Raw genomic sequence first — 22251 nt, forward strand, 5'->3', positions numbered from 1 at the left:
GGGTTTGCAGATCAGTATTACAACATGAAACAATGTGAAAGCTTTCAAGTTCTCCAGAACTCTATTAGGCCTGTTGGTAAAAATGTTAAAATTCTTTTGAAGTTTCACTCCAGTTCAGAAGGAGGTGCGGTAAGTTCTTTTCTGACATACCCCGCTCCACTAGTTGCTTATCAAGTAGGAAGATAAAACAGACTCATGAAACTCCACAAGGCCAGTTCCATATTGATGACCATTGGTCTCCTGTATCAACCCTCCTTACAATCCAATCCATAAGTAACAGTTTATACTGCTCCAAAGGACATGGTTTGATTCTTCCGCCTCCAAACATCTTAACAGAATGCTGATAGATGCAATAATTTTATTTATTTATTACATTTGTATCCCACCTCCCCTGATGGGCTCAGGGTGGCTAACAACAAAGAAACACAGCATTTGTCTATATCCAAGCAGCGATCTTCAGCTAAAGCCACCAATGCTGCCTCCAACTCCATAGCTTAATCTTAAATCTAACTGAAAGGAAGATAGAGTAGATGTGTCATTCAGGAAGACCCAAGGTTAGTCAGCCACCACTCTTTCAACTATCCTTCCCAGAAAGGTTAAATTAGTAATTGGACTAGAATTGTTTTGTTTGTGCTTCTCCAGTCATCCCCTCTCTCCCCCCCCCCCAGTAATGGACTAATTGTCCTAACAGGCTGTTAAAGTACTGCCAAGGACAAACTCCCAAAACATTTTGTTTCTGAGGGAAAAGGTTTAGCTTTATTTACACAGCTTTATTGTAATTTCAGCCTTAAAAACTCTGAGCTGAAGATATTAGAGATGCTTTCAGAAAAGGTCCTTCTGGTCACTCTGCAGCACAGAAATATTTTAATTAGATTCTGCTAGCGTATTTGTGGCTTGTTGCTCTGTAAGGAAGGCAAAGGCCTCCTTCTGATCTGTGCATTTTCCCTAGAACATCCCTGAAGCCAACTATTGGCATTTTTGTTTATGATGTCCTTTTGTATGTGGTATTTTTTATCATGGTTCATTGTAGACTTCATCTTTTTATGTGCATGTTTTGCTTATTTTGTGTTTATTACAACTGAAAAACATAACAAGCAACTGATCTGAATAGGTAGCAATCTTGTTTCCAACTTCTGTTTTCAAAAAAACACACTTCAGAGCAGTTGCTCAATAGATAAAAGGCTTCTGTGACCTTTTATTTCTTCTTTAGAATTTTACAAAGGTCAGGAGAAACTTGATAAAAATTTTATGTGGTTTAAAAAGCTTTATCTTATTAAAGTTTCATGAAGAGGCAGCAACAGCTACAGCACAGTCAGAAAAGCTTAGGTAGTGTAAATCAGAAAATAGTAATAGGATAACTGCTTGTTTGAAGTAAGCACCTCATTTCAAGCTATTGTAGAAACAGACTCCCTCCTTATTTGAAACTATTACATGACCTCCTTGCATCTATCCATCGAACATTTCAGAAATCCTGTGGATTCTGGAGTTCAAAAGAGATGTGGTAATAAAGGGGAGTTTCTGTACTTGGCGACTGGTAGCACACCCAGTGGGCTCTGCACGCTTCCTAGTGCAATTTGTTCAGTTGCACTTCATGACATCTGTAATGTTTTGTAGTGTCTCAGGATAGGAAAAATAGGGGACATAATGGTAATTAGTAGTAGTCACAAGCCCTCCCCAGTACACTTCTCTTAAAAATGCAGTTGAGCCAGCCATTGACTCATTAGGAGTCCATCCAGGTTTCTTTTTTAATGTAACACTGATTTACCTAAAATTGAGGAAATTAGGCCTTCGGTATTTATGCTGTTGGCATTGTTTTGGTCTTACAGTTTAAATGCATTTTGGCTGTTTTACTGCTTTTACTGTTCTACTTATTTTGAAAGCTATCTTTAGTTGAGAAAGGGACCATTTGCTATAAAAAATTATTTCCCTTCTACCGTTTTTATAATGCAGCAGTTATCGAAGTTTACTTATTGTATTATAGACATGGCTCAAAGCACACACAGGATTTGCTTATATAGTCTGGTGCTGAAATCCTGGAAATGGATCTTCTGAATTTTGATGTGTTGTAGGGTACAGTATATGCTGCTCTAGAGCAGGGGTGTCAAGAGCCACATGTGGCTCTTTCACACATATGGTGTGGCTCTCAAAGCCCCACTGCCCTATCAGCCATCTTGCTTGGAGAATGCATTTAAAGTTAAAGTAGCTTTATTTCCACCTCCCCTCCCTCATCTATTTTCCTTCCTTCCTTTCTTCCCTCCCTTCTTCAAACATCTGATGTTCATATCTTGTGGCTCTCAAACATCTGACATTCGTTCTATGTGGCTCTTGCGTTAAGCAAGTTTGGCCAACCTTGCTCTAGAGCAAGGCACAGGACACTGCGACCCATTTGACTTCCAGACCAGATGGTCGCCTTTCTCGTCTTTCTTCATAACGGGTTTGTTATTGTTGTTGAGCTGTTCATTATCCCATGTTTGTATGGACAAGGAGATTAAAAGCATAGCCATATATCAGAAGATATCAGGGCAGCCCAGTCCTGAGAACCGCCATGTAGCCGCATTCAAGTGTAGAACTAGCATGGGCAGTCGCAGTCAGCTCCCAAAGGGGAGACGTTACACCAGGCGGGGAGGGGGAGCACAGACTATGTTTTCAGTTTCAATGAGTGCCTACAGGATACGCTGCTGCTTTTGCAGACGTAGCTTTATGCCTCTCGGAGGGGGGGGGTGTTGTGACCCGAACTCCTTAGGGAGCTGCCTAAGCCTGACTGCGCCCCCGACTCCACCCCCTCCTGCAGCGGGGTGCCTTACTCCACCACACGTCCGCCAACGCTCAGGCACAGCCCTCAGGCGCCACTGTTCTTGGGTGGGGTGGTGCTCCGGTGACCCCACACCGACGTAAGTCCCCTCCGCTGCTGCGGAGCTGGACTTACGCAAGCGCAAATGCTGCTTGCACCAACATAGTGGATCGTCTGCTCCCAAAACATTTTCCGCCCCTGCCCCCCTTAGGATTGTGCTCTAAACTGAAGGTAATGTGGAAATTGGCCATAGTTTGGAAGCAAGGCCATGCTATGGATTGTTGGTATGTGAATAAGTCTGAAGAATCCTTAGATGTGTATATTTGTCCCTTCCTTCTCCTTGTATGTAGCCAGCTATTTGGAGATTTCTATTTTTGTTATATACTAAGCAGCAATAGTTCCTATTTACCTTGTAATCCAGGATTCCAAACAATGGTTAAACGAGAGTTGTACCATTAATCTGAACTGGGCCTTGGTGTAATAACAATACCTTCCTTTCAGACCATTTGATCCTGCTGGAATTTGTTATTCTGTACTTAACAGTTTAATGCTATGGGATGGATGTTGGCAGGTCCACTAACTCTTACTGGTTCTGTTAATTTATTACTCTGGAATTAAATTCTTTTGATCTCTATATAGTGCCTTTGAACTTCTGAGCTGTAACTTGTAAGACCATGTAAACTTGATTCCTAGAAGCTGAATAGTACATCTGCTGTTGCTGTCATTATTCCTGCTCCTCTATAAGAATGCCTCAGTTTTATTCCACAGAGCTGTCTGACATGCAAGTATACAGACTCAGGCTTCCTACATATCACAGGAAGGACTAGGCAAGGAGATGACATTTTGGAATAACAGAATTAAGCTGTAGAATTAAGCATCCTTATCGAAGATACAGCAAAAGGATATTCTGAGAAGTCATGCCTCAAATTAAAAAGATCATGTGTCTGAACAGAGATGACTCAAGGTGGAGTCAGAGAGACTGTGCATGGACTAATGATCATGCGAGGAGGGAGATGTAATACTTATCTGTCCTTCAAGGGTATCTATGCCTCCTTCTTGATGATATAGCAAACTGTGTACTTGCTGAGACTACCTGAGCCCAACATTGCTTAATTTTAGCAAGCAATCCTGAGTTAGCGATATCAGTGGGTATTTCTCAGGATAGAGAATCCATTTGCGCACAGATTTTATGGCAAAAATTATACTGAGTTCATTAAATGCAGACATCGCTTTCTTCTTGGCGCTGTAGAATTCTACCTAGAGATGTAAAATTAAAAAAAAATGGTTTATTCAGTGGCATAGTTATGGAATTCAAAAGTATAACTGCTTTAGTTTTCTACAAGCAAAATTGCAAATATATCCAAAACTAAGTGTGTGTGTGCGCATGCGAGAGAGAGAGCTTCAGACTGCTGAACTCTATGCAATCTTAGCTCATTTTGTTCATTCCAAAAGAGAGAAACATATTTCATGGGAATCTTTTTAATGCTTCACCAAATTACTTGATTTTTCCAGTGGAACAATTGAAAAGAAAAAGTCCTAGTCTTTCATGCTATACATTTTGAATGAGTAAAACCTTGTATTAAGCATTTCACTCACTTTGAAAAAGAAAGTATTTCATAGGAAGGGGCACTGGATCCTATTTATTGGAAGAATTCTATAAAACTGATCATTATTATTATGACTGTATTGTTATTTCATATATAGGGAATGAAGGCTGAATCCCTGGCTGAAATCAGGATCAGATCAGAAGATGATTTGCTATTGAATGCTAGCTTTGATAATTCTATTCTTAATTTGCTACACAATGTTGGGGGACTTTTATCATTTATATATGATAGAGTAGTCAGAAGGTATCATTATCACTGAACATTTAAACTGTTTTGAAAGAAAAACAACTTCACTGCTTTTATGGAATCCCATTGCTGGAATTTCAGAGGGATAATTTCGTTTATCTTAGTGGATGAACTCTTGTTTAGAGTTTTAAATTGTATTATATGCTGTCATCTTACAACAGTGTATAAAACACAGATAATTAAGATACATTAAAATAAACTTGAAATTAAATCTCTTCTTATTCTAAAATTCAACAGAAATTCAGGAAAAAATAGATATAATTGTACACTTTCAAAAGACATCTGGCTCAGTAAATATTAGCTATATATATATATATATATATATATATATATATATATGATAAACTACAATATAAAAGATATAAATACAATATAAAAGATAACTACAATAATGAACAAGACTCCTTCCTGGAAAACAAAATCTTTGAAAATAAACTTCGTTGGTTTTAAGCTACTCAATTACAATTCAAAGTGATCTGTCAAAGAAGTCTATTGAATCAGCTGGCAGATGGCAGTTGTCCTGGAAGACTAACTTAGAATATGCACTTTAAGCACAGATTTCTACTTGCAACCAAAATGGATGCAAATAAAAATGAGCTTGGTGTTTATAGCCAGACAGGTTTTAGAAGTAACCTCATTTGCAGTGTTGTATTCATTAATCCTCTGGACAGTTTACAAAATATAATGTGTAAGTAGAAATAATGCACCATTTAAAGTTAGTTAAGATGTAGAAGTTAAGATGTAGAAGTTATGTTTTCCAATGCTTAAGTATATTGTTATTTTCATATAGCGTCGTCTTGGAGATGCTGCCAAGAAAGCTGTTGGTAAACTGACAACAAGGACTGTAAAGAAGGGTGATAAGGTATTCTCAGTAAATATTAGCTATATATATATACATTATAAGTAATACTATTAACCTCTAGTTAATTCTCTCACTTGATTATGATTTACCTTGCTGCATTTATCATTTTTGTTCCATCTTTTAAATAGCTACTTAGTGGGCTTTTGCCCAGACCCTTCCTGCTTGTTGTTTGTCATTACCTGTTTCAACAGTCCATCTCAACTCTTTAAAAGTGGGAAGTCTGTTTGCAGCCTACATGGTTCATAGTTGTATTTGCTTTTCTTACTTGGGGAAACAACATTGTAATATCATGCCTAAATTTATTTAAATCTTCCTTTTTATATATAAGCCCAGCTATGATTTAGGCTTTCTTTTGCATAAGTTGTTTTCTTTGGCCCACCAATCAGTAATCTAACACTGCCCCGATAGTTGTACACCATTTTACAGAGATGTAGTGATACTTTGTTTCTTCCATATCTTCCCTTTTCTGTTTGCCCCCAAACTCTTTTTATTTTTATATATTTTGTTAGGAGGGCCTGTAATAAATTCACCTATATATATGTAGGGGTAGTTGTTGTCTTCCTTACAATACATGCGGAATTTAACAAAGAAGAAGAGGAGATTGGATTTATATCCCGCCCTTCATTCTGAGTGTCAGAATGGTTTACAATCTCCTTTCCCTTCCCCTCCCCACAGCAGACACCCTGTGAGGTAGGTGAGCCTAAGAGAGCTTTCCCAAGAACTGCTTTTGAGAGAACAGCTCTGAGAGAGTTGTGACTGATCTGAGGTCACATCAGCAGGTGCATGTGAAGGAGTGGGAATCAAATCTGGTTCTTCCAGATTAGAGTCCTCACATTTAACCACTGCATCAGACTGGCTCACCAAAATGGAGTCTGCACTGTGGACGGCAGGAAAATTGGTCATTTAGTATAACCCATCAAGATTATCTGTGTGAAATATTGGCTGTCCATTCCAACACTGAAGTTGCTGGTTTTGTTTTCTGATGCTTTTGGGTGTCCTTGTCTATGCTTCAGTGTCACTTAGGAATTCAGCCATATTGGTTGTCAGGAGTGGGAGCCTTGGCTTTCAGTGCTGGCTTTTTTAGAAGGGTCAGGGCTGTGCATGTATACAGTTTATGTGTACCCAATGTTTTTCATTTAAAATAGAAATACGTAATTGTGAAGATATCTCTTCTTTAAAAGCAAATGTATTGCGGGGAGATGTTTAAAAGGTCGTAGTGTGTAGGCATGTTATTAAGCTGATGAAAAGATATAGTATAGAAAGAGTACTTGGAATGTTTTAGCAACATGTATATAGCAATTGATATTGTAGTTGCTTCTCAGCTAAAATTAACAATAATTTATAAACAAAAAGTGGCACATGTTCTGCTTTTAAGCTACAACAGAAAAAGCAAATGTTTCAGCTTTTGTATGTGAAAAGGGGATTTTGCTTAGTATTGATTGGAAGCTAATTGTATTTGTGAACTATAAAGCCTTCAGTAAAGTGTTTTCAGTCCATAATTCATCTGAGTGTGTGAGGAGGTGGCAAGGGGCTTCTTTGGATCCTGTCGTCTTCCAGGAGACCTAGGACAGGATTTCCTGACCATTTGACAGTCAGTCATATTGACTGAGGCTGCTGAGGAGACTACTAGAATTCTGCTATCTTTCAGAATATAATGGAGGGCAGAGCATCTCTTACAGTGTAACAGAAAGCCATTCTACCAGAGGCTATGAAGAGTAGCATTGTCAGTAATAATACAGTCTTCCATTCTGTAAGTTACTTTGAGAACCTGTAAAGTTGAAATGTACCTAATGTGTATGATCTGTATAGCCTATTCTAATTCTTTTAGTTATCCCACAATAGAGTATGGATTGCTACTTCTGTTTGCTCGATGTATTTGTTCCGTGCTAGTTATTACATGCATTCTCTTTGTGTTCATTTTAGGAAACAGACCCAGACTTCGATCATTGTGCGGTCTGTATTGAAAGTTACAAACAGAATGACGTTGTCCGTATTCTGCCTTGCAAGTAAGCCCACAGTTTTTCTGTCTTTTTTTTTTTTTTGAAGAATGTTTTTATCTTTAAGAATATATGCATTGGGAGTTTTCGCTTTCTCAGGTTTACATTAACTTTCAATACATTTGTTTAGATGCACGCTTTGGGCTGTAATGGTACGTATACTCTGCAAAACTGCTCTGTGCAGCTTGGGGAGTGATGCTAAAAGGGGTTAGATGATGTGGTATACCATGAAAAGTGGTTTGTGAATGAAGAGAGTAGAGGGGAAAGTAGAACCAAAACAGTTAACTAAAGGTATGCAGGGCAGAAATTTTTTCAGTGCTTTATTTTTCTGAAAGATCCATTAATTCATAGATGCAATTGTCAGTACACTATTAGCTGGGCTTGGCAATTTCAAAGTTGTAATTAATGTTTTTCAGGTCTCTAGGAATTGTTTGACTGATTTGTAAACCACAAATATTTACAATATTCTAAGTTAAAAAGTCAAGTTGAATTCACCTGATTGACTGTGCAGGTCAAATGAGAGTTAGTGCTGAGATTGCTATTCATGTTTCCTCTCACTTGCTGGAAGGGATATTGTCATCATGATGTGGAACTAACAAGTAATGCAACTGATGAGGTGCCCTAGTGATCTCTGTGGACAAAAGATTTCTTTTGAAGTACATGAATGAGCAGCTGTACACTTCATGAGTTGGATCCCATCTAAATTTCCATAGGCATGTGGGGGAGATTTTTGCTGATTGTTCCCTTATGCAGCAGCCCAGAATTTCACTTGAAATACTGTTCCTGGAGAACAGGGAATCCCCTGGAATAGCTTAGAAAGATTATCAGATGTCTCCTGGGGAGGGGGAAGGAGGGGAGGCAGGGTGAAAATTGTCTCTCCCCATGCTTATGGAAATCTAGGTGGTATGCAAGCCAAAGCAAGGTTCTTTGGTTGAGTCAAAGATTTTCAGTGGCTTTAATTTCCCCCTCAAATTTAAACACTATAGGGAAAGTACCGGTAATTGCAGTATTATTTTTAAGTTTCACAAATATTCGAATAAAAATACCCACATAAAAGTGTGAATTTACTTGAGCATTACATTTAAACAACACTTGATTTGGGTTTCAATGGGGGGTTTTTTGCTGTTGGGACATAAAATAAACATGGGGTACTTAAATTTGTTTACTAACTATGTCAAAATAAGCATGCAAAATCAGATCATTCTCCATTTAGGACATCAAACAGTTTTTGGAAAGTTATCAGATTCCAGTTTTTTTGGAAGTACCACATCATGGACTAAGTGTAAATTTGGGCATTCCTGATCTGGTTATTCCTTGGAATACAGGAGATATAGACAAAATTCAGTTCAGTAGATGCTGCTGGCCAGTATTAATAACTCCCACTTGCTCTGGTGTTCCTGAATTAGCAAAATCCCTTTCCTTCTTCCTCTCCCCGTGTTTTTTGCTACAAGAAGTTTAGGCAGATTCAGATGGGCAGCTATGTTGGTCTGAAGTCACAGAACAAAGCTGGAGTCCAGTAGCACCTTTAAGACCAACAAAGTTTTATTCAAAATGTAAAATTTTGTGTGCATGCACACTTTATCAGACAATGCAATGGGGCACAGTGAGCAGTGCTACATATAGCTGGTGAGCAGTGGTTAAGCATGCAAAGTTAGAATCCAATGGTAAAGTAGTGGAATTAACAAATGGAAAGAATAACAAGTTTGGTTTGGATAGCATTGGTTGTGTGGGAAAACAGCAAAGGCAATAAATATGTCAGAACTGGAGAATGATGGTGAGAATCCACCATCACAAGGCTATAAATGTAGAGTCTGTTAATTGCTCAATTTCTCCTCAAGCATGGGTTAAACTGAGAACATCTTTTTCTTGGAGGTGTTTCTGTCCACCTGATTTACTTTTTATGTAGCATAGCATTATTAACATCATTCCAGTTTACCAATACAAAAGGCATACATTAGAATACAGTGGAAGATGCGTTTAGCATATGTAATGATATAAACAACCAATATCCCTTATTCCAGTTTGTCAGTACAAAAAAAGACATTATTCTGATACACTATTCTAAAAGAGAAATACAGTGGATATATAGCTCTACTTGGTGAGAATGAGTTTAGCATATGTAAATAAACCAGTATCCCTGTCCAGTCCCAGGGAGGTGTTTGTTCCAAGCTTCATAATAACTTTTAATTCAGCAATTTCCCTTTCCATTCTGTTCTTGAAGTTCCTTTGCAATAAAACAACTATTTTGAAGTCACCCATTGAATGTCCCAGAAGGTTGAAGTGTTCTCCTACAGGTTTCTCGGTTTTGTAATTCCTAATGTCAGATTTGTGTCTGTTTATCCTTTGGCTTAGGGTTTGTCCTATGTAGAGAACTGAAGGGCATTATTGACATTTAATGGCATATATAATGTTGGAATATGAGCAAGTGAATGAGTCTGAGATGATGTAGTTAATGCTGATAGGCCCAGTAATTGTGTTGTCTGGGTATATGTGGCAGCAAAGTTGGCATTTGGGTTTATTGCAAGCTTTGGCACCAGTGTCCATGCTCAAAGAACTACCAAGGCAGTTCTTTCTTAAATTTCTAAATCTGTGTGATTGATAGTTTACTGAGACGTGTAGTTATCACGGGGTGGGGCGGGGTGGGTGGGCTCCCTCTGGGTATCCTACCCCCCAGGGAAAGTGTATGCGCAATACATAGCCTCTACTCTCCCGGTGTAGTGAACGCCGTGTGGTCACTGTCTGGCTATGCCTGGCAGATGGTCACTGCAATGGCCTCTCCTGCATTACTGCATCCATAGCAACACCTTCTCGCTGGTCCCCCCCCCCCGTTTTTCACAGAGTTTGCTACGTCATGGTGCGACCGAATTGTCCGGCGGTATAACCGGATGGGCAGGCTGGGCCCACCAACCTCGCCAGCCTAAGAGAAGGAAAACTCTAACATCAAACCCGGGCAGATAGAGCTCGTTAATGTAACACCTACCACCTGGAGGACTCGCTGCCGGCGTCCCGGCTTACTGGGCCATGGCAGATGACCCCCAGGTGAAAGGGTGGAGCCAGTACCGCGCACACTGCGCTTCACCTAAAAAATTCCTCTGCGCAGGCCTGAAGGGCATATCCACATCCACAACCCACAATGCATCAAGTCCTGCAGCGATGCGAAACGGCAGGTGGAAGGTGCCACTGGAAGCCGCAGTCCCGATCCTGCATGTAGGCGGTTCAGGGTATTGGTCGCCTGATGCTAACCCGGAGACGAAAGCATTTTTCGGCAGCATCCTGAACGACCAAGCAGCCTTATCTAGGGACAGCACTGCTTGCTCCACACGGAGAGGGGCCTAGAAAAGGTGGCCTAAACAAAGCTCGTCTCCCCCACCCCAGTTGGCTAGCCGCGGTCAACGGGCATCCTTACTTGCGGTCAAAAAATAACAACAAAGAAAAGGCATGCACCTGCCTCACAAAGTGTGCAAAGACTAAAGCTTGCGTGTTGGAACATCAGAACCATGCTTTACACAGTAGACAGTGGTCGCCCTGAACGACGCTCTGCTCTAGTTGCCCACGAACTTCTCAGGTTGAATATCGACATAGCAGCCCTCAGTGAGGTCCGTTTCCCTGAGGAAGGTAGTCTTCAAGAACACGGTGCTGGCTATACCCTCTACTGGTCAGGTAAGTCAAAGGCTGAGAGCCGCCTTTCTGGCGTTGGCTTCATGGTCAGGAACTCCATTGCCTCCAAACTCGAAAACCTGCCAACAGGTCACTCAGATCGCATCATGTCCATGTGCCTCCCACTTCAAAACAAGCAGCATGCAACACTCTTCAGTGTGTATGCCCCAACCCTTCAAGCAGATCCTGCAGAAAAGAACAAGTTCTATGCTGATCTACACAACCTCGTACGGAAGACCCCTACAGAGGACAAGGTGATCATCCTTGGCGACTTCAATGCCAGAGTAGGTAAAGACTCGGAAGCCTGGAAAGGAGTACTTGGCAAACACGGCATTGGCAACTGCAATAACAACGGGCGCCTCCTGCTAGAATTCTGCATGGAGCACCAGCTCACCATCACCAACACTATCTTCCAGCAGAAGAACAGTTTGAAGACAACCTGGATGCACCCACGGTCCAAGCACTGGCACCTTATCGACTACATTCTGGTGCGCCAGAGAGACCTTCGAGATGTCTTACACACCCGAGTAATGCCCAGTGCAGAATGTCATACGGATCATCGTCTTGTACGCTGCAATCTCCGTCTTCACTTTAAACCCACACCCAGGAGAGGAGGTATCCCTCGAAGGAAGTTTCAGGTTGGCAGTCTCCAGTCAGCCGAAGTTAAAGCTGCCTTCCAGGCAAAACTCCAGTCAAGAATTGAGGACCCCAGTTGCCCCACAGACCCTTCTCCAGAAGCACTCTGGGAACACCTAAAAACTACCGTCCTGCAGATCTCTGAAGAAGTCCTCGGGTTCTCCACAAGGAAGAACAAGGACTGGTTTGATGAGAACAATCAAGAGATCCAAGATTTACTGGCGAAGAAGAGATCTGCCTACCAAGCACATCTTGCTCAGCCCTCCTGTCCTGGAAAAAAAGCAACCTTTCGCGCTGTATGTAGCAACCTCCAGTGCAAGCTTCGAGACATTCAGAACGAGTGGTGGACCAAGCTTGCTGAGAGAACCCAGCTGTGTGCAGACACTGGTGATTTAAGAGGGTTCTACGAAGCCCTGAAGGCAGTATATGGTCCATCATATCAGACTCAGAGTCCCTTGCGTAGTGCCGACGGCCAAGTGCTCCTCACAGACAAGGCATCCATATTGAACCGGTGGTCGGAGTATTTTCAGGTTCTCTTCAGTGCCAACCGCGTAGTTCAAGATTCAGCAATTCACCTCACCCCACTTCAACCAGTGAAAACAGAGTTGGATGAGATCCCCACTCTAGAAGAGACTGTTAAAGCCATCAAGCAGCTGAAAAGTGGCAAGGCAGCAGGAGTTGATGGAATTCCACCAGAGATCTGGAAGCATGGGGGCACAGTACTACATAGCTCACTTCACAAAGTACTTGTCACCTGCTGGGAACAAGGCAAATTACCACAGGACTTTCGCGATGCAATCATCATCACCCTATACAAGAACAAAGGGGAAAAGTCAGACTGCTCCAACTACCGGGGGATAACCCTGCTCTCCATCGCAGGCAAAATCCTTGCCAGAATACTCCTGAACAGACTGGTGCCCGCCATTGCAGAAGAACTCCTCCCAGAGAGCCAGTGCGGCTTCAGAGCTAACAGGAGCACCACCAACATGGTATTTGTTCTCAGGCAGCTCCAAGAGAAATGCAGGGAACAGAACAAGGCTCTGTATGTGACTTTTGTCAACCTTACCAAAGCTTTCGATACTGTTAGCAGGAAAGGCCTGTGGCAAATCTTGGAACGTTTAGGATGTCCCCCAAGGTTCCTCAGCATGATCATCCAGCTACACGAAGACCAGCGAGGCCAAGTCAGACACTGTAACGACCTCTCGGAGCCCTTTCCAATAGGCACAGGTGTAAAGCAAGGCTGCGTTCTCGCGCCAACTCTCTTTACGATCTTCTTTAGCATGACGCTTCAAAGAGCCGCAGTAGATCTAGATGATGACGATGGTGTCTACATCCGCTATCGCACCGATGGCAGCCTGTTCAACCTGAGGCGACTAAAGGCCCACTCCAAGACAATGGAAAAACTCATCCGAGAGCTACTGTTTGCTGATGATGCTGCACTTGTCTCCCACTTGGTATCAGCTCTGCAGCATATGACGTCCTGCTTTGCAGAGGCTGCCAAGCTATTCGGCCTAGAAGTTAGTCTGAAGAAGACAGAAGTTCTCCACCAGCCTGCACCCCAGGAAGATTATCACCCTCCCTGCATCACTGTGGGTGAATCAGTTCTGAAGACAGTCCAGCAGTTCAGCTACCTGGGGTGCATCATCTCCTCAGATGCCAAGATCGACAAGGAGATTGACAACAGGCTGGCAAAGGCAAACCGTGCATTTGGCCGACTGCACAAAAGAGTGTGGAGCAACAAGCATCTGAAAAAAGGCACAAAGATCAATGTTTACAAAGCGATTGTGATGACAACCCTCATCTACGGCTCCGAATCGTGGGTTTTATACCGTCATCACCTGCGACTCCTCGAGCGCTTTCATCAGCGCTGCCTTCGCACCATCCTCAACATCCACTGGGGTGACTTTGTGACCAACACTGAAGTCCTCAAGCGGGCGGAGGTTACCAGCATCGAGGCACTGCTGCTGAAGACGCAGCTGCGCTGGGCAGGGCATATTTCTAGGATGGAAAACCACCGCCTTCCCAAGATTGCCCTGTATGGCGAACTCTCCACTGGCCATCGAAATAGAGGGGCACCAAAGAAGAGGTACAAGGACTCCTTGAAGAAATCCCTTGGCACCTGTCGCATCAACCATCACCAGTGGTCTGACCTAGCCTCAGATCGCAAAGCATGGAGGCACACCATCCACCAGGCTGTCTCTTCCTTTGAGAACGCACGCATAGCTGGTCTTGAGGACAAAAGGAGATTGAGGAAGAATCGCACTGCTACAGCACCAACCCTAAATCAGACTTTTCCCTGCAGCCACTGTGGCCGGACCTGCCTGTCCAGCATTGGTCTTGTCAGCCACCAGCGAGCCTGCAGCAGACGTGGACTGTTGCACCCTTCTTAAATCTTCGTTCGCGAAGCCAAGCCGAGAGAGAGAGAGAGTTATCACATATTCTGTAAGGCAGGGGTGGGGAACCATTTTTCTGCCAAGGGCCATTTGGATATTTGTAGCATCATTCACGGGCCATACAAAAGTATCAGCTTAAAAAACAGTGCTCTGTCGAGGGAGAACGATTCAGGCTGGCAAAATTAATGCACATAATTGTTTTTCTATTTGAAGTCATGTGGGGAGAGCCTAATTTACACACACCCCTGACCCACTGCCCTAGGCAAATGCCTAGGTCCAGGAGTTTTTTTGGTAGAAAAAGCCCAGCAGGAACTCATTAGCATATTAGACCACATTCCCTAATATTAGCATATTAGGTCACACTCATTAGCATATTAGGCCACACCATCTGGGATAATCAAGTGCAAATTGAACTGGTGGTAGCTGGGTAAGCTGGGTAATAAAGGAAAATAAAGAAAAGGGGGGAAGAAAGGAGAATAAAGGGAAATAAAGAAATGGGAGAAAGAAAGGAGAATAAAGGGAAATAAACAGATGTGGGAAAGAAAGGGGAGAAGAAAGGGAAATAAAGAAAAGAGGGGGAAACTTACCTGAACTGTGACAGTGACTTTTCCGGGCCCTGCAATGATCCTGGCCAGCCAGCCAGGCCCCAGGGAAGCCACTGCGTGGCTGGGCCCCACAATTCCTGCTGGCCAGCTGGCCCCCAGGGAGGCCGCTGCACAGTGCAACTGCGCCTCACGATCCTCACCAACCAGCCAGGCCCCAGGAAGGCCACCATGTGGCTTGGCTCAGCCCAGCAATCCCCAAGGGCAAGATCAAGTGGTCTTGAGGGGCGTGAACGGCCCTAGGGACGGACGTTCCCTACCCATGCTGTAAGGGCATGTTAAGTGCCAATAACATACCCATATCCCATAAACTCCCTGCTCCGATTAAGGATACATATTGTTTGTCTTTTAAATACATCAGCTACCCTGTAGTGACTGCAGTTAGACTTGTTATTCTGTTTCTTCCCCACCCCTGCCCCCTGCTCCACGTTTGAATGGAACAGAGTATAATGGGGCTCAATTTCACTCAGAAATTATGAATATAGAACTGGTGTGGTAGTTATATTAGCATTAATTTTTGAGTTAAAGGGTTTTACTTTTTTTGGTAGATGTCCATAATAGCTTTTCTCCATGCATTTTCTTTTGAATGCAATGAGAGCTTATTAATAGTTTTTGTTCATGGTACTGCTGAAGAAATAGAATCATAGAGTTGAAAGGGACCTCCAGGGTCACTAGTCCAACCCCTGCACAATGCAGGAAACTCACAAACACTTCCCCCTAAATTCACAGGATCTTCATTGCTGTCAGATGGCCATCTAGTCTCTGTTTAAAACCTCCAAGGAAGAAGAGCCCACCACCTTCTGAGGAAGCCTGTTCCACTGAGGAATCGCTCTAACGGTCAGGAAGTTCTTTCTAATGTTGAGCCGGAAACTCTTTTGATTTAATTTCAACCCATTAGTTCTGGTCCTACTTTTCGGGGCCACAGAAAACAATTCCACACCATCCTCTATATGACAGCCCTTCAAGTACTTGAAGATGGTGATCATATCACCTCTCAGCCGCCTCCTCTCCAGGCTAAACATCCCCAGCTCCCTCAACCTTTCCTCATAAGACTTGGTCTCCAGACCCCTCACCATCTTTGTCGCCCTCCTCTGGACCCATTTCATCTTGTCTATATCCTTCTTAAAATGTGGTGCCCAAAACTGAACACAATACTCCAGGTGAGGTCTTACCATAGCAGAGTACAGCGATACCATCACATCACGTGATCTGGACACTATACTTCTGTTGATACAGCCCAAAATTGCATTTGCCTTTTTTGCCACTGCATCACACTGTTGACTCATGTTCAGCGTATGATCCACTAAGACCCCTAGATCCTTTTCGCACATACTACTGCTAAGACAAGTCTCCCCCATCCTATAACCATGCATTGGATTTTTCCTACCTAAATGCAGAACTTTACATTTATCCCTGTTAAAATTCATTTTATTGATTTTAGCCCAGTTTTCCAGCCTGTCAGGGTCATTCTGTATCCTGTTCCTGTCTTCTTTGTTTGCAATCCCTCCCCAATCTTCCGGTACCTCTCCTGTTCTCCAAGAATTCTCAAAAATAATAGCCAGAGGCTATTTGAAGGCATTTAAAGGAATATATCCCTTTGATTTTGAAACAGATTTTTCTTTATCCGCCATGAATCATTAGAGGAAAAGTACAAATTATTACATAGACGAGTAATCAAGATCCAGCAGCTTGACCCATGTTGGTTGGTGTTTAGCTGTGTATATATAACAGAATGAGAACAGGTGTAACCATCGTTTCTTTGCCCTTGCACAACAAGATACAATCATTATCAGGTTTCAAGTCTTTTGCATGTTATTAAAGAAACTTTGTTTCTTCAGTCTTAAAAAAAAGATTGGGCATTGCAAATCATACATTATTTTTATCCAAGTTCTGCCTCTTCAGTATCCATGTTTCTCTGCTTACGCAGAGCTGTTTGAAACACCCACATGAAGGTTATCCAGTACAGCTACCAAGTTGATCACAATTTCAAATAATTTATTATTTCTCTTTCCCTCACCCTTTGAAAACAAGAGCAGTTTTAAGTCAAGGGAGGGAGAGGAGAAGATTCCGAAACTATTTTAGTGACTTAAATGTTTGTCCCATGGTAGCTTTTCTGAGATATAGGGGGGAATCTCTTAGATCTAGGTAGAGGAAACAACAGGATTGTCATTGGTTGTGAATAAAGATTGTGTAATCACTCCCTAGTGGTCTTCTTTGGAGGAATATTTATCTGTAATTCCTAGAAGTCTGTAGAAGAAATAACTAATTGAAATTGCATTCTCTCCTCCTTGTGGCAGAGGGAAATTTTACCAGTGAATATTTTGTTGCCTTCTAGTGTTACAATGGCATTTCAAAATACTGAAGCCTTGGCATTTAAAAACTAAGATGAAATGGAAATAGGCTTTGTTCACTGGAAAGGCCAGTGTTATAAATGCTGTTGGATTCTCTTATTAGAGCTCTCTGAGAATAGACTGAGTCACAGTTAAGTCCAGAACTAAGGTCAGCACTATAAAAACTTATCCAAGTCAGATACATTATGCAAGGCGGAATGCATTACATATTTTAACATGACAAAGTATGAAAGATTTCTGCCTTGTCAGCTTCACTTGAGAAATATATGTTGATGCAGTTAATACTGTTTGCCATGTTAAAGCCACACAGGGATAATAAATCCCTCATGAAATAGTGAAGTACAAGCAGGAGCTTGCAGGGGCCATCTCATTTTCCTAGTATCCTCCTTCCTTATTGTTTTCTCTTTCCCTCTTCTGGCAGCCTCCATAGTATCTCCCCTTGTCCTGCTTCTTTTTCATCTTCCCACCCATGCACCAGTCTACCTCAGTTTGCTCCCCTGATTTCAGCTCTCGATTCCTCCCACCCCTGGCAGCCTCTCCCCAGGAAAAGTCTGGTCCAGTTGTGCAGTGGCAGTTGGGTCTGGGCCCAGTTACACAGTGGCTATCACTGTGTATTGTGTTTCCAGTGGTCACTGCCAGGCCTGCCCCCAGTGTGTTCTCCTGTGTCAGGGAACATGACAGGAGAGGGATGGGACCCTTTCAATGGCTGTGTTTTCTAAATCCACTACTACTCTCACCCCACCCCCCAGCTTCCTTTTGCAGAAACCAAGGCTTGGAAGGCCTGGTTGCCTAACATCATCCAAAATAGCAACTGGGAGCTCAGTGGGCACCCCCACCCAAGCTACGAGCATTATGCTATTTGGGGATATTTTAATCCCCCAGTGTGTGTGTGTGTGTGTGTGTGTTTTAATTTAAGATTTTTCTGCAGACTTGGGACTTACTTGAAGCTTGTAGAGAAATTCTCCAATCTGTCCCTAACTCTGTTTTGCTGATCTGTTATTCCATATTTTGTGGCCCAGTTTGGAATTAGATATATGATAAATCATTTTATATGTCCTGCTGTGGGGTGGTAGAAGAACTGTGTTTTTGAATGGGATTCTGGAAAAACTGAGTTTCTGCCAGCATCTACATCATCCTCCCTCCCCCCAGTGAATCTCTTCAGTGACAGCTGCAACACACTTGAAGTCAAGTACAAACAATACCTGAAATGCGTTTCTTGTCTCCTCAGTTATCAAAGAGGAATGTAATTCTTAATGGCAGGGGTTTCTGAAAATAGAAGGAGCAGCTGGTAAAACATCAGACCCCCTGTTTCTGTGGCAGTGGCCAAATGGACACCTACTCCTAGCCAGCAAAGCATTGAGGGAGAGGCTGCCTGACATACTTGGGAGCTGTTCTGTCACCACTCACCCAATTGGGGATACAGGCATTAGGCATCCCCCAGTAGCCCTGTTATCAGTAGAAGCTGTGTTGGACAGAACAGGTTATTGCAGAGAAAGCCATAGCAAAGCAGAAAGGCACAGGTATGGCAAACCTAAGTTCTTTGGTTCACATCCAAGATAGTGAGAGTATGTTCTTTTGAAACAGAATCATTTGTACTTGATTAATCTTCATTCATTGTGTGAGTGTAAATTGTCATCAAGTCACAGCCAATTTATGGTGATCCCATAGGGGTTTTCAAGGGCAAGAAACTTAACACGGGTGGTGTGCCATTGCTTTCCACTGCACAGTGAGCCTGGAATATCTTGGTGGTCTCCCATCCAAATACTAATCAGGGCTGACCCTTCTTAACTTCTGAGATTTTCCAAGATCGGACTAGCCTGGGCTATCCAGGTTGGAGCCTTCCTCTTGTAGGGTGTTGTTTAAAAAATATTTCTGGAGGAACTTGCTCATGGTTCAGTTCTTTGATAAACAATACGTAGTGGCTCAAGTCTCTCAGGGTCAAGCTAGATGTGATGCTTGGAGTTTTATGAATGAAGCTCCCTGCATTTTTTCAGGAAATATTGTCCTGATTCAGATCTGGACCATGAAACAAGAGGAAGAGCTCTTTAAGGACTTCTCATCCCTCACTGACTTCCTGGTATGACATGGCTCCATGGAATTGCCTTTCTCTCTTGAGGTGAGGAGGATACTCTGATACACTTGGGTTCCTCATCCCATAATCTCTGGGGTGGAAGAGGAGCCTAGGGCACCAGCCTTCTGGAGGCACCAAATTGGGTGCCCCCCCATGTGACTTGGTGATGTTATCAGTGCTGGGGGGGTGGTAGAAGTTAGCCTTGCCTAGGGTGCCAGACACTCTAGGGCTGGCCCTGGCTCCTCCTTCCCCCAGCGATGGAAAGAGCAGTCAATTTTCTACCTCCTGGGATTGTGAGAAGAGAAACCCAAGCATATCAGAGTGTCCTTCCTGCCCTCAAGAAGTCGGAACCTTCACGGTAAGTCCAGTGTTCCATTTTCTCCATTGGGTACTCATATCAGTATGTTTCCATAACAGGACAAATCGTATTGGTTAATTTCAGGTAGAGAAAAAGGGGTGGCACTTAATTCCACTCCTTTCCTAATACTATGGTCCAGTCTAAAATAGGCCCACACACTCCTGTTTATATAAGAAAAGAAACAGTGGAGAGGGGGGATCAATTAACAGAAATCCTAGCATCTGAAGACTCTTCTCTGTCGGGAGACTGACCCCCATCTCAGAGAAAAGTCTAGACATGGTTCCCATTTGTTCTATCAGTTTGTGGCTCCTTCACTTTGTCCTGATGGTGCAGTCCTGTGGTGCTCCAAAGAAAGTATGATTGATGATACCACCTGCAAAAAGTTTTTCCCCAACTATTTGTTGCATGGGAATGAAGGCAAGGGTTGGGTGGGAAAGATATATGTAATTGCTGGCTCTTCTTGCTGGAGCTATTCTCTTTTTCCACGCCAGTGCTGTATGTCATATTCAGAAGGGTCCCTTAACCTTCAATAGCAGCCTTTGCAGGGGGGGGAGGGTAAATCCCACTATTGCTTCTATGAACTCACTACATTGAAGGAGCTTGGCTCCAGTGCTGTATGAAGGAGGTAGTTTATGCATAGATTCCAACTGAAGGAAGAATGTCCTAAACTGATTGATAAGAATTCTTATCTTGTCTTATGTCACATTCAGTACAATATGGTTCTTTGTTCTTCTTTTCCAGGCATGTTTTCCACAAAACCTGTGTGGATCCATGGCTCAGTGAACACTGTACCTGTCCTATGTGTAAACTGAACATTTTGAAAGCCCTGGGAATTGTGGTAAGTTATTTACTCGGCCAGGAATGCAGAGGTTTTGCTTTCCAGCATTATCATAAAGCAGTAAACTCACAAATTAGTTAAAGGACAGGAATTCTCAGATTTGTTATCTGCTCTTCCTTGCCTGCTTGATTAATTGTTGTTTGTATGAAATTGTGCATGAAATTGAAACTCTGTATTCTTTAAGTAAAGCCATGAAGTATGAACCTTCCACTTAGCTCAAAATGTAAATTGAGAGTAAAAGAAACTGATTTACTCCAGATAATCATCTTTTCTTGTACTTTGTTAGTCTCTATTATATTTCATGGCCATGGCCCAAGTTTTGCCTTGAGATAAGTGATGTCATACTAAGGCTTTTATTTCATATATTGTATGATCAAGCAAGTTTGCACCATGAAAATACTTTTTTCAAAGTGAAACTTAGTTCATAATAGAACTATCTGACTTCCTTTCCCTTAAGACTTTCTGGATCTGTTGAGGTATTACATTCTCAGCCTGTTGTTGGTTTCCCGTGAACACACAGACTCCCTTCTCCCTCTCACTGGTGAGGAAAGAAATAACAAATGAGGCTATACCACATTTACTTAGTACCTCTTTGACCAGACAATCTGTCCCTGGAAGAATGGAGAACATATGGCCTAGCTCACATACTACTTTCTCCCCATGATGGGAGAGAGGAATGCATATGTAAGATGGTGTCATGATCCTAAGCCTGGTGCAGCCTACAGGCTCCAGGGAAGTTTGCATCAGAGTAGCTACAGAGCCTACATTTCCCAGGATCCCTTCAGTCCCTCTGATTGGGTGGGCAGCAGTTTTGGAGAGAAAACTTACCCAGTGGAGACCAGAGGGGCAGGGAGGAAACAATAAAAGGACTACCTAGAGAGAGAAGTGTGTTCTTTTTGGAAAAGGCTGAGTTGGGGAGAGGCTGCAGCTAGGAGGGTCCCTCATCCAAAGAGTGGTGAGTCAGTTGGTATTAGAGGAAGGGAATGCATAGTTAGTTGTGTCAGGGCTTTTTATTTTGCTTTGTACCACCTTTACTATTTCCTTGTTCAACCCACTTGTTTGTTCTTGAGCATGTACAATAAACGTTATACTGCCTGGGTGTGCACGCCTTTTTGACAGATAAAAGGTGCTTGCTGAGAAGGAAGACAGGGGTTGGGTGGGTGCTCTGGGCCCTCCTAGACAGACCCTTACCAGAGTGGTGGCAGCCATTAGAAGGCCTTTCCTGGTCCCTTGCTTGTGACACAAGTGCTAAAGCATTTTTAGAGTTAACCTATTAACACTAAAGTAAGACAAGTGGGTCCTACCCTGGAAACCCTGTCAGTTGAGGCTATCATATTGGATACACATGATTGTACCAAGCCCGTAGAGGGCAGATTTGTTTTGAAAAACCGCTAGCTATTTGCTGCACACCACAGGGCACTGCAGATTATTTCTAATTAATCTTATTTGCTTTCTATTCTTTAATAGAGCCATGGAAGAATAATACTTCTCTCTTAAATATGTTATAGCATGCCTACAGCTGCTATCAAATAAAATCATAATGTGATCTGCCATCATAATTTGCTTTCATCATCATGGAATCCCTAAGCTCTTAGAAATAAATACGGATGGTATATAGAAAGTAGACAGTTATCATAAGTAGTTGTTCCCTCTAAGCTGAGTTGGTGTGAGCTAGCTCACAGTTTTTAATCCTCCAGCTCACACATTTCTGTCTTAGCTCAGGAAAAATGGCCCCAGAGCAAACTAATTTATGCAGTAACTAACAGTTTTAATGCCAGTAGCTCACAAAGTAGAATTTTTGCTCGCAAGACTCCAGAGCTTAGAGGGAGCATTGATTATAAG

The 22251-nt window shown here is 42.6% G+C and overlaps 1 protein-coding gene across 3 annotated transcripts in view; it reads left to right on the forward strand.

The window, feature by feature from the left end:
- RNF130 (ring finger protein 130) overlaps positions 1-22251 on the forward strand; it is a 111923-nt gene that overhangs the window by 53909 nt on the left and 35763 nt on the right. For all 3 annotated transcript variants that reach the window (XM_060240334.1, XM_060240335.1, XM_060240336.1), the window contains exons 4-6: positions 5435-5506; positions 7430-7512; positions 20313-20409. In XM_060240334.1, coding sequence (XP_060096317.1) covers positions 5435-5506; positions 7430-7512; positions 20313-20409 — 252 coding nt within the window. The remainder of the gene's footprint in view (positions 1-5434; positions 5507-7429; positions 7513-20312; positions 20410-22251) is intronic.

The sequence above is a fragment of the Heteronotia binoei genome, chromosome 5 (assembly GCF_032191835.1).
Source record: "Heteronotia binoei isolate CCM8104 ecotype False Entrance Well chromosome 5, APGP_CSIRO_Hbin_v1, whole genome shotgun sequence".
Lineage (NCBI taxonomy): Eukaryota > Metazoa > Chordata > Lepidosauria > Squamata > Gekkonidae > Heteronotia > Heteronotia binoei.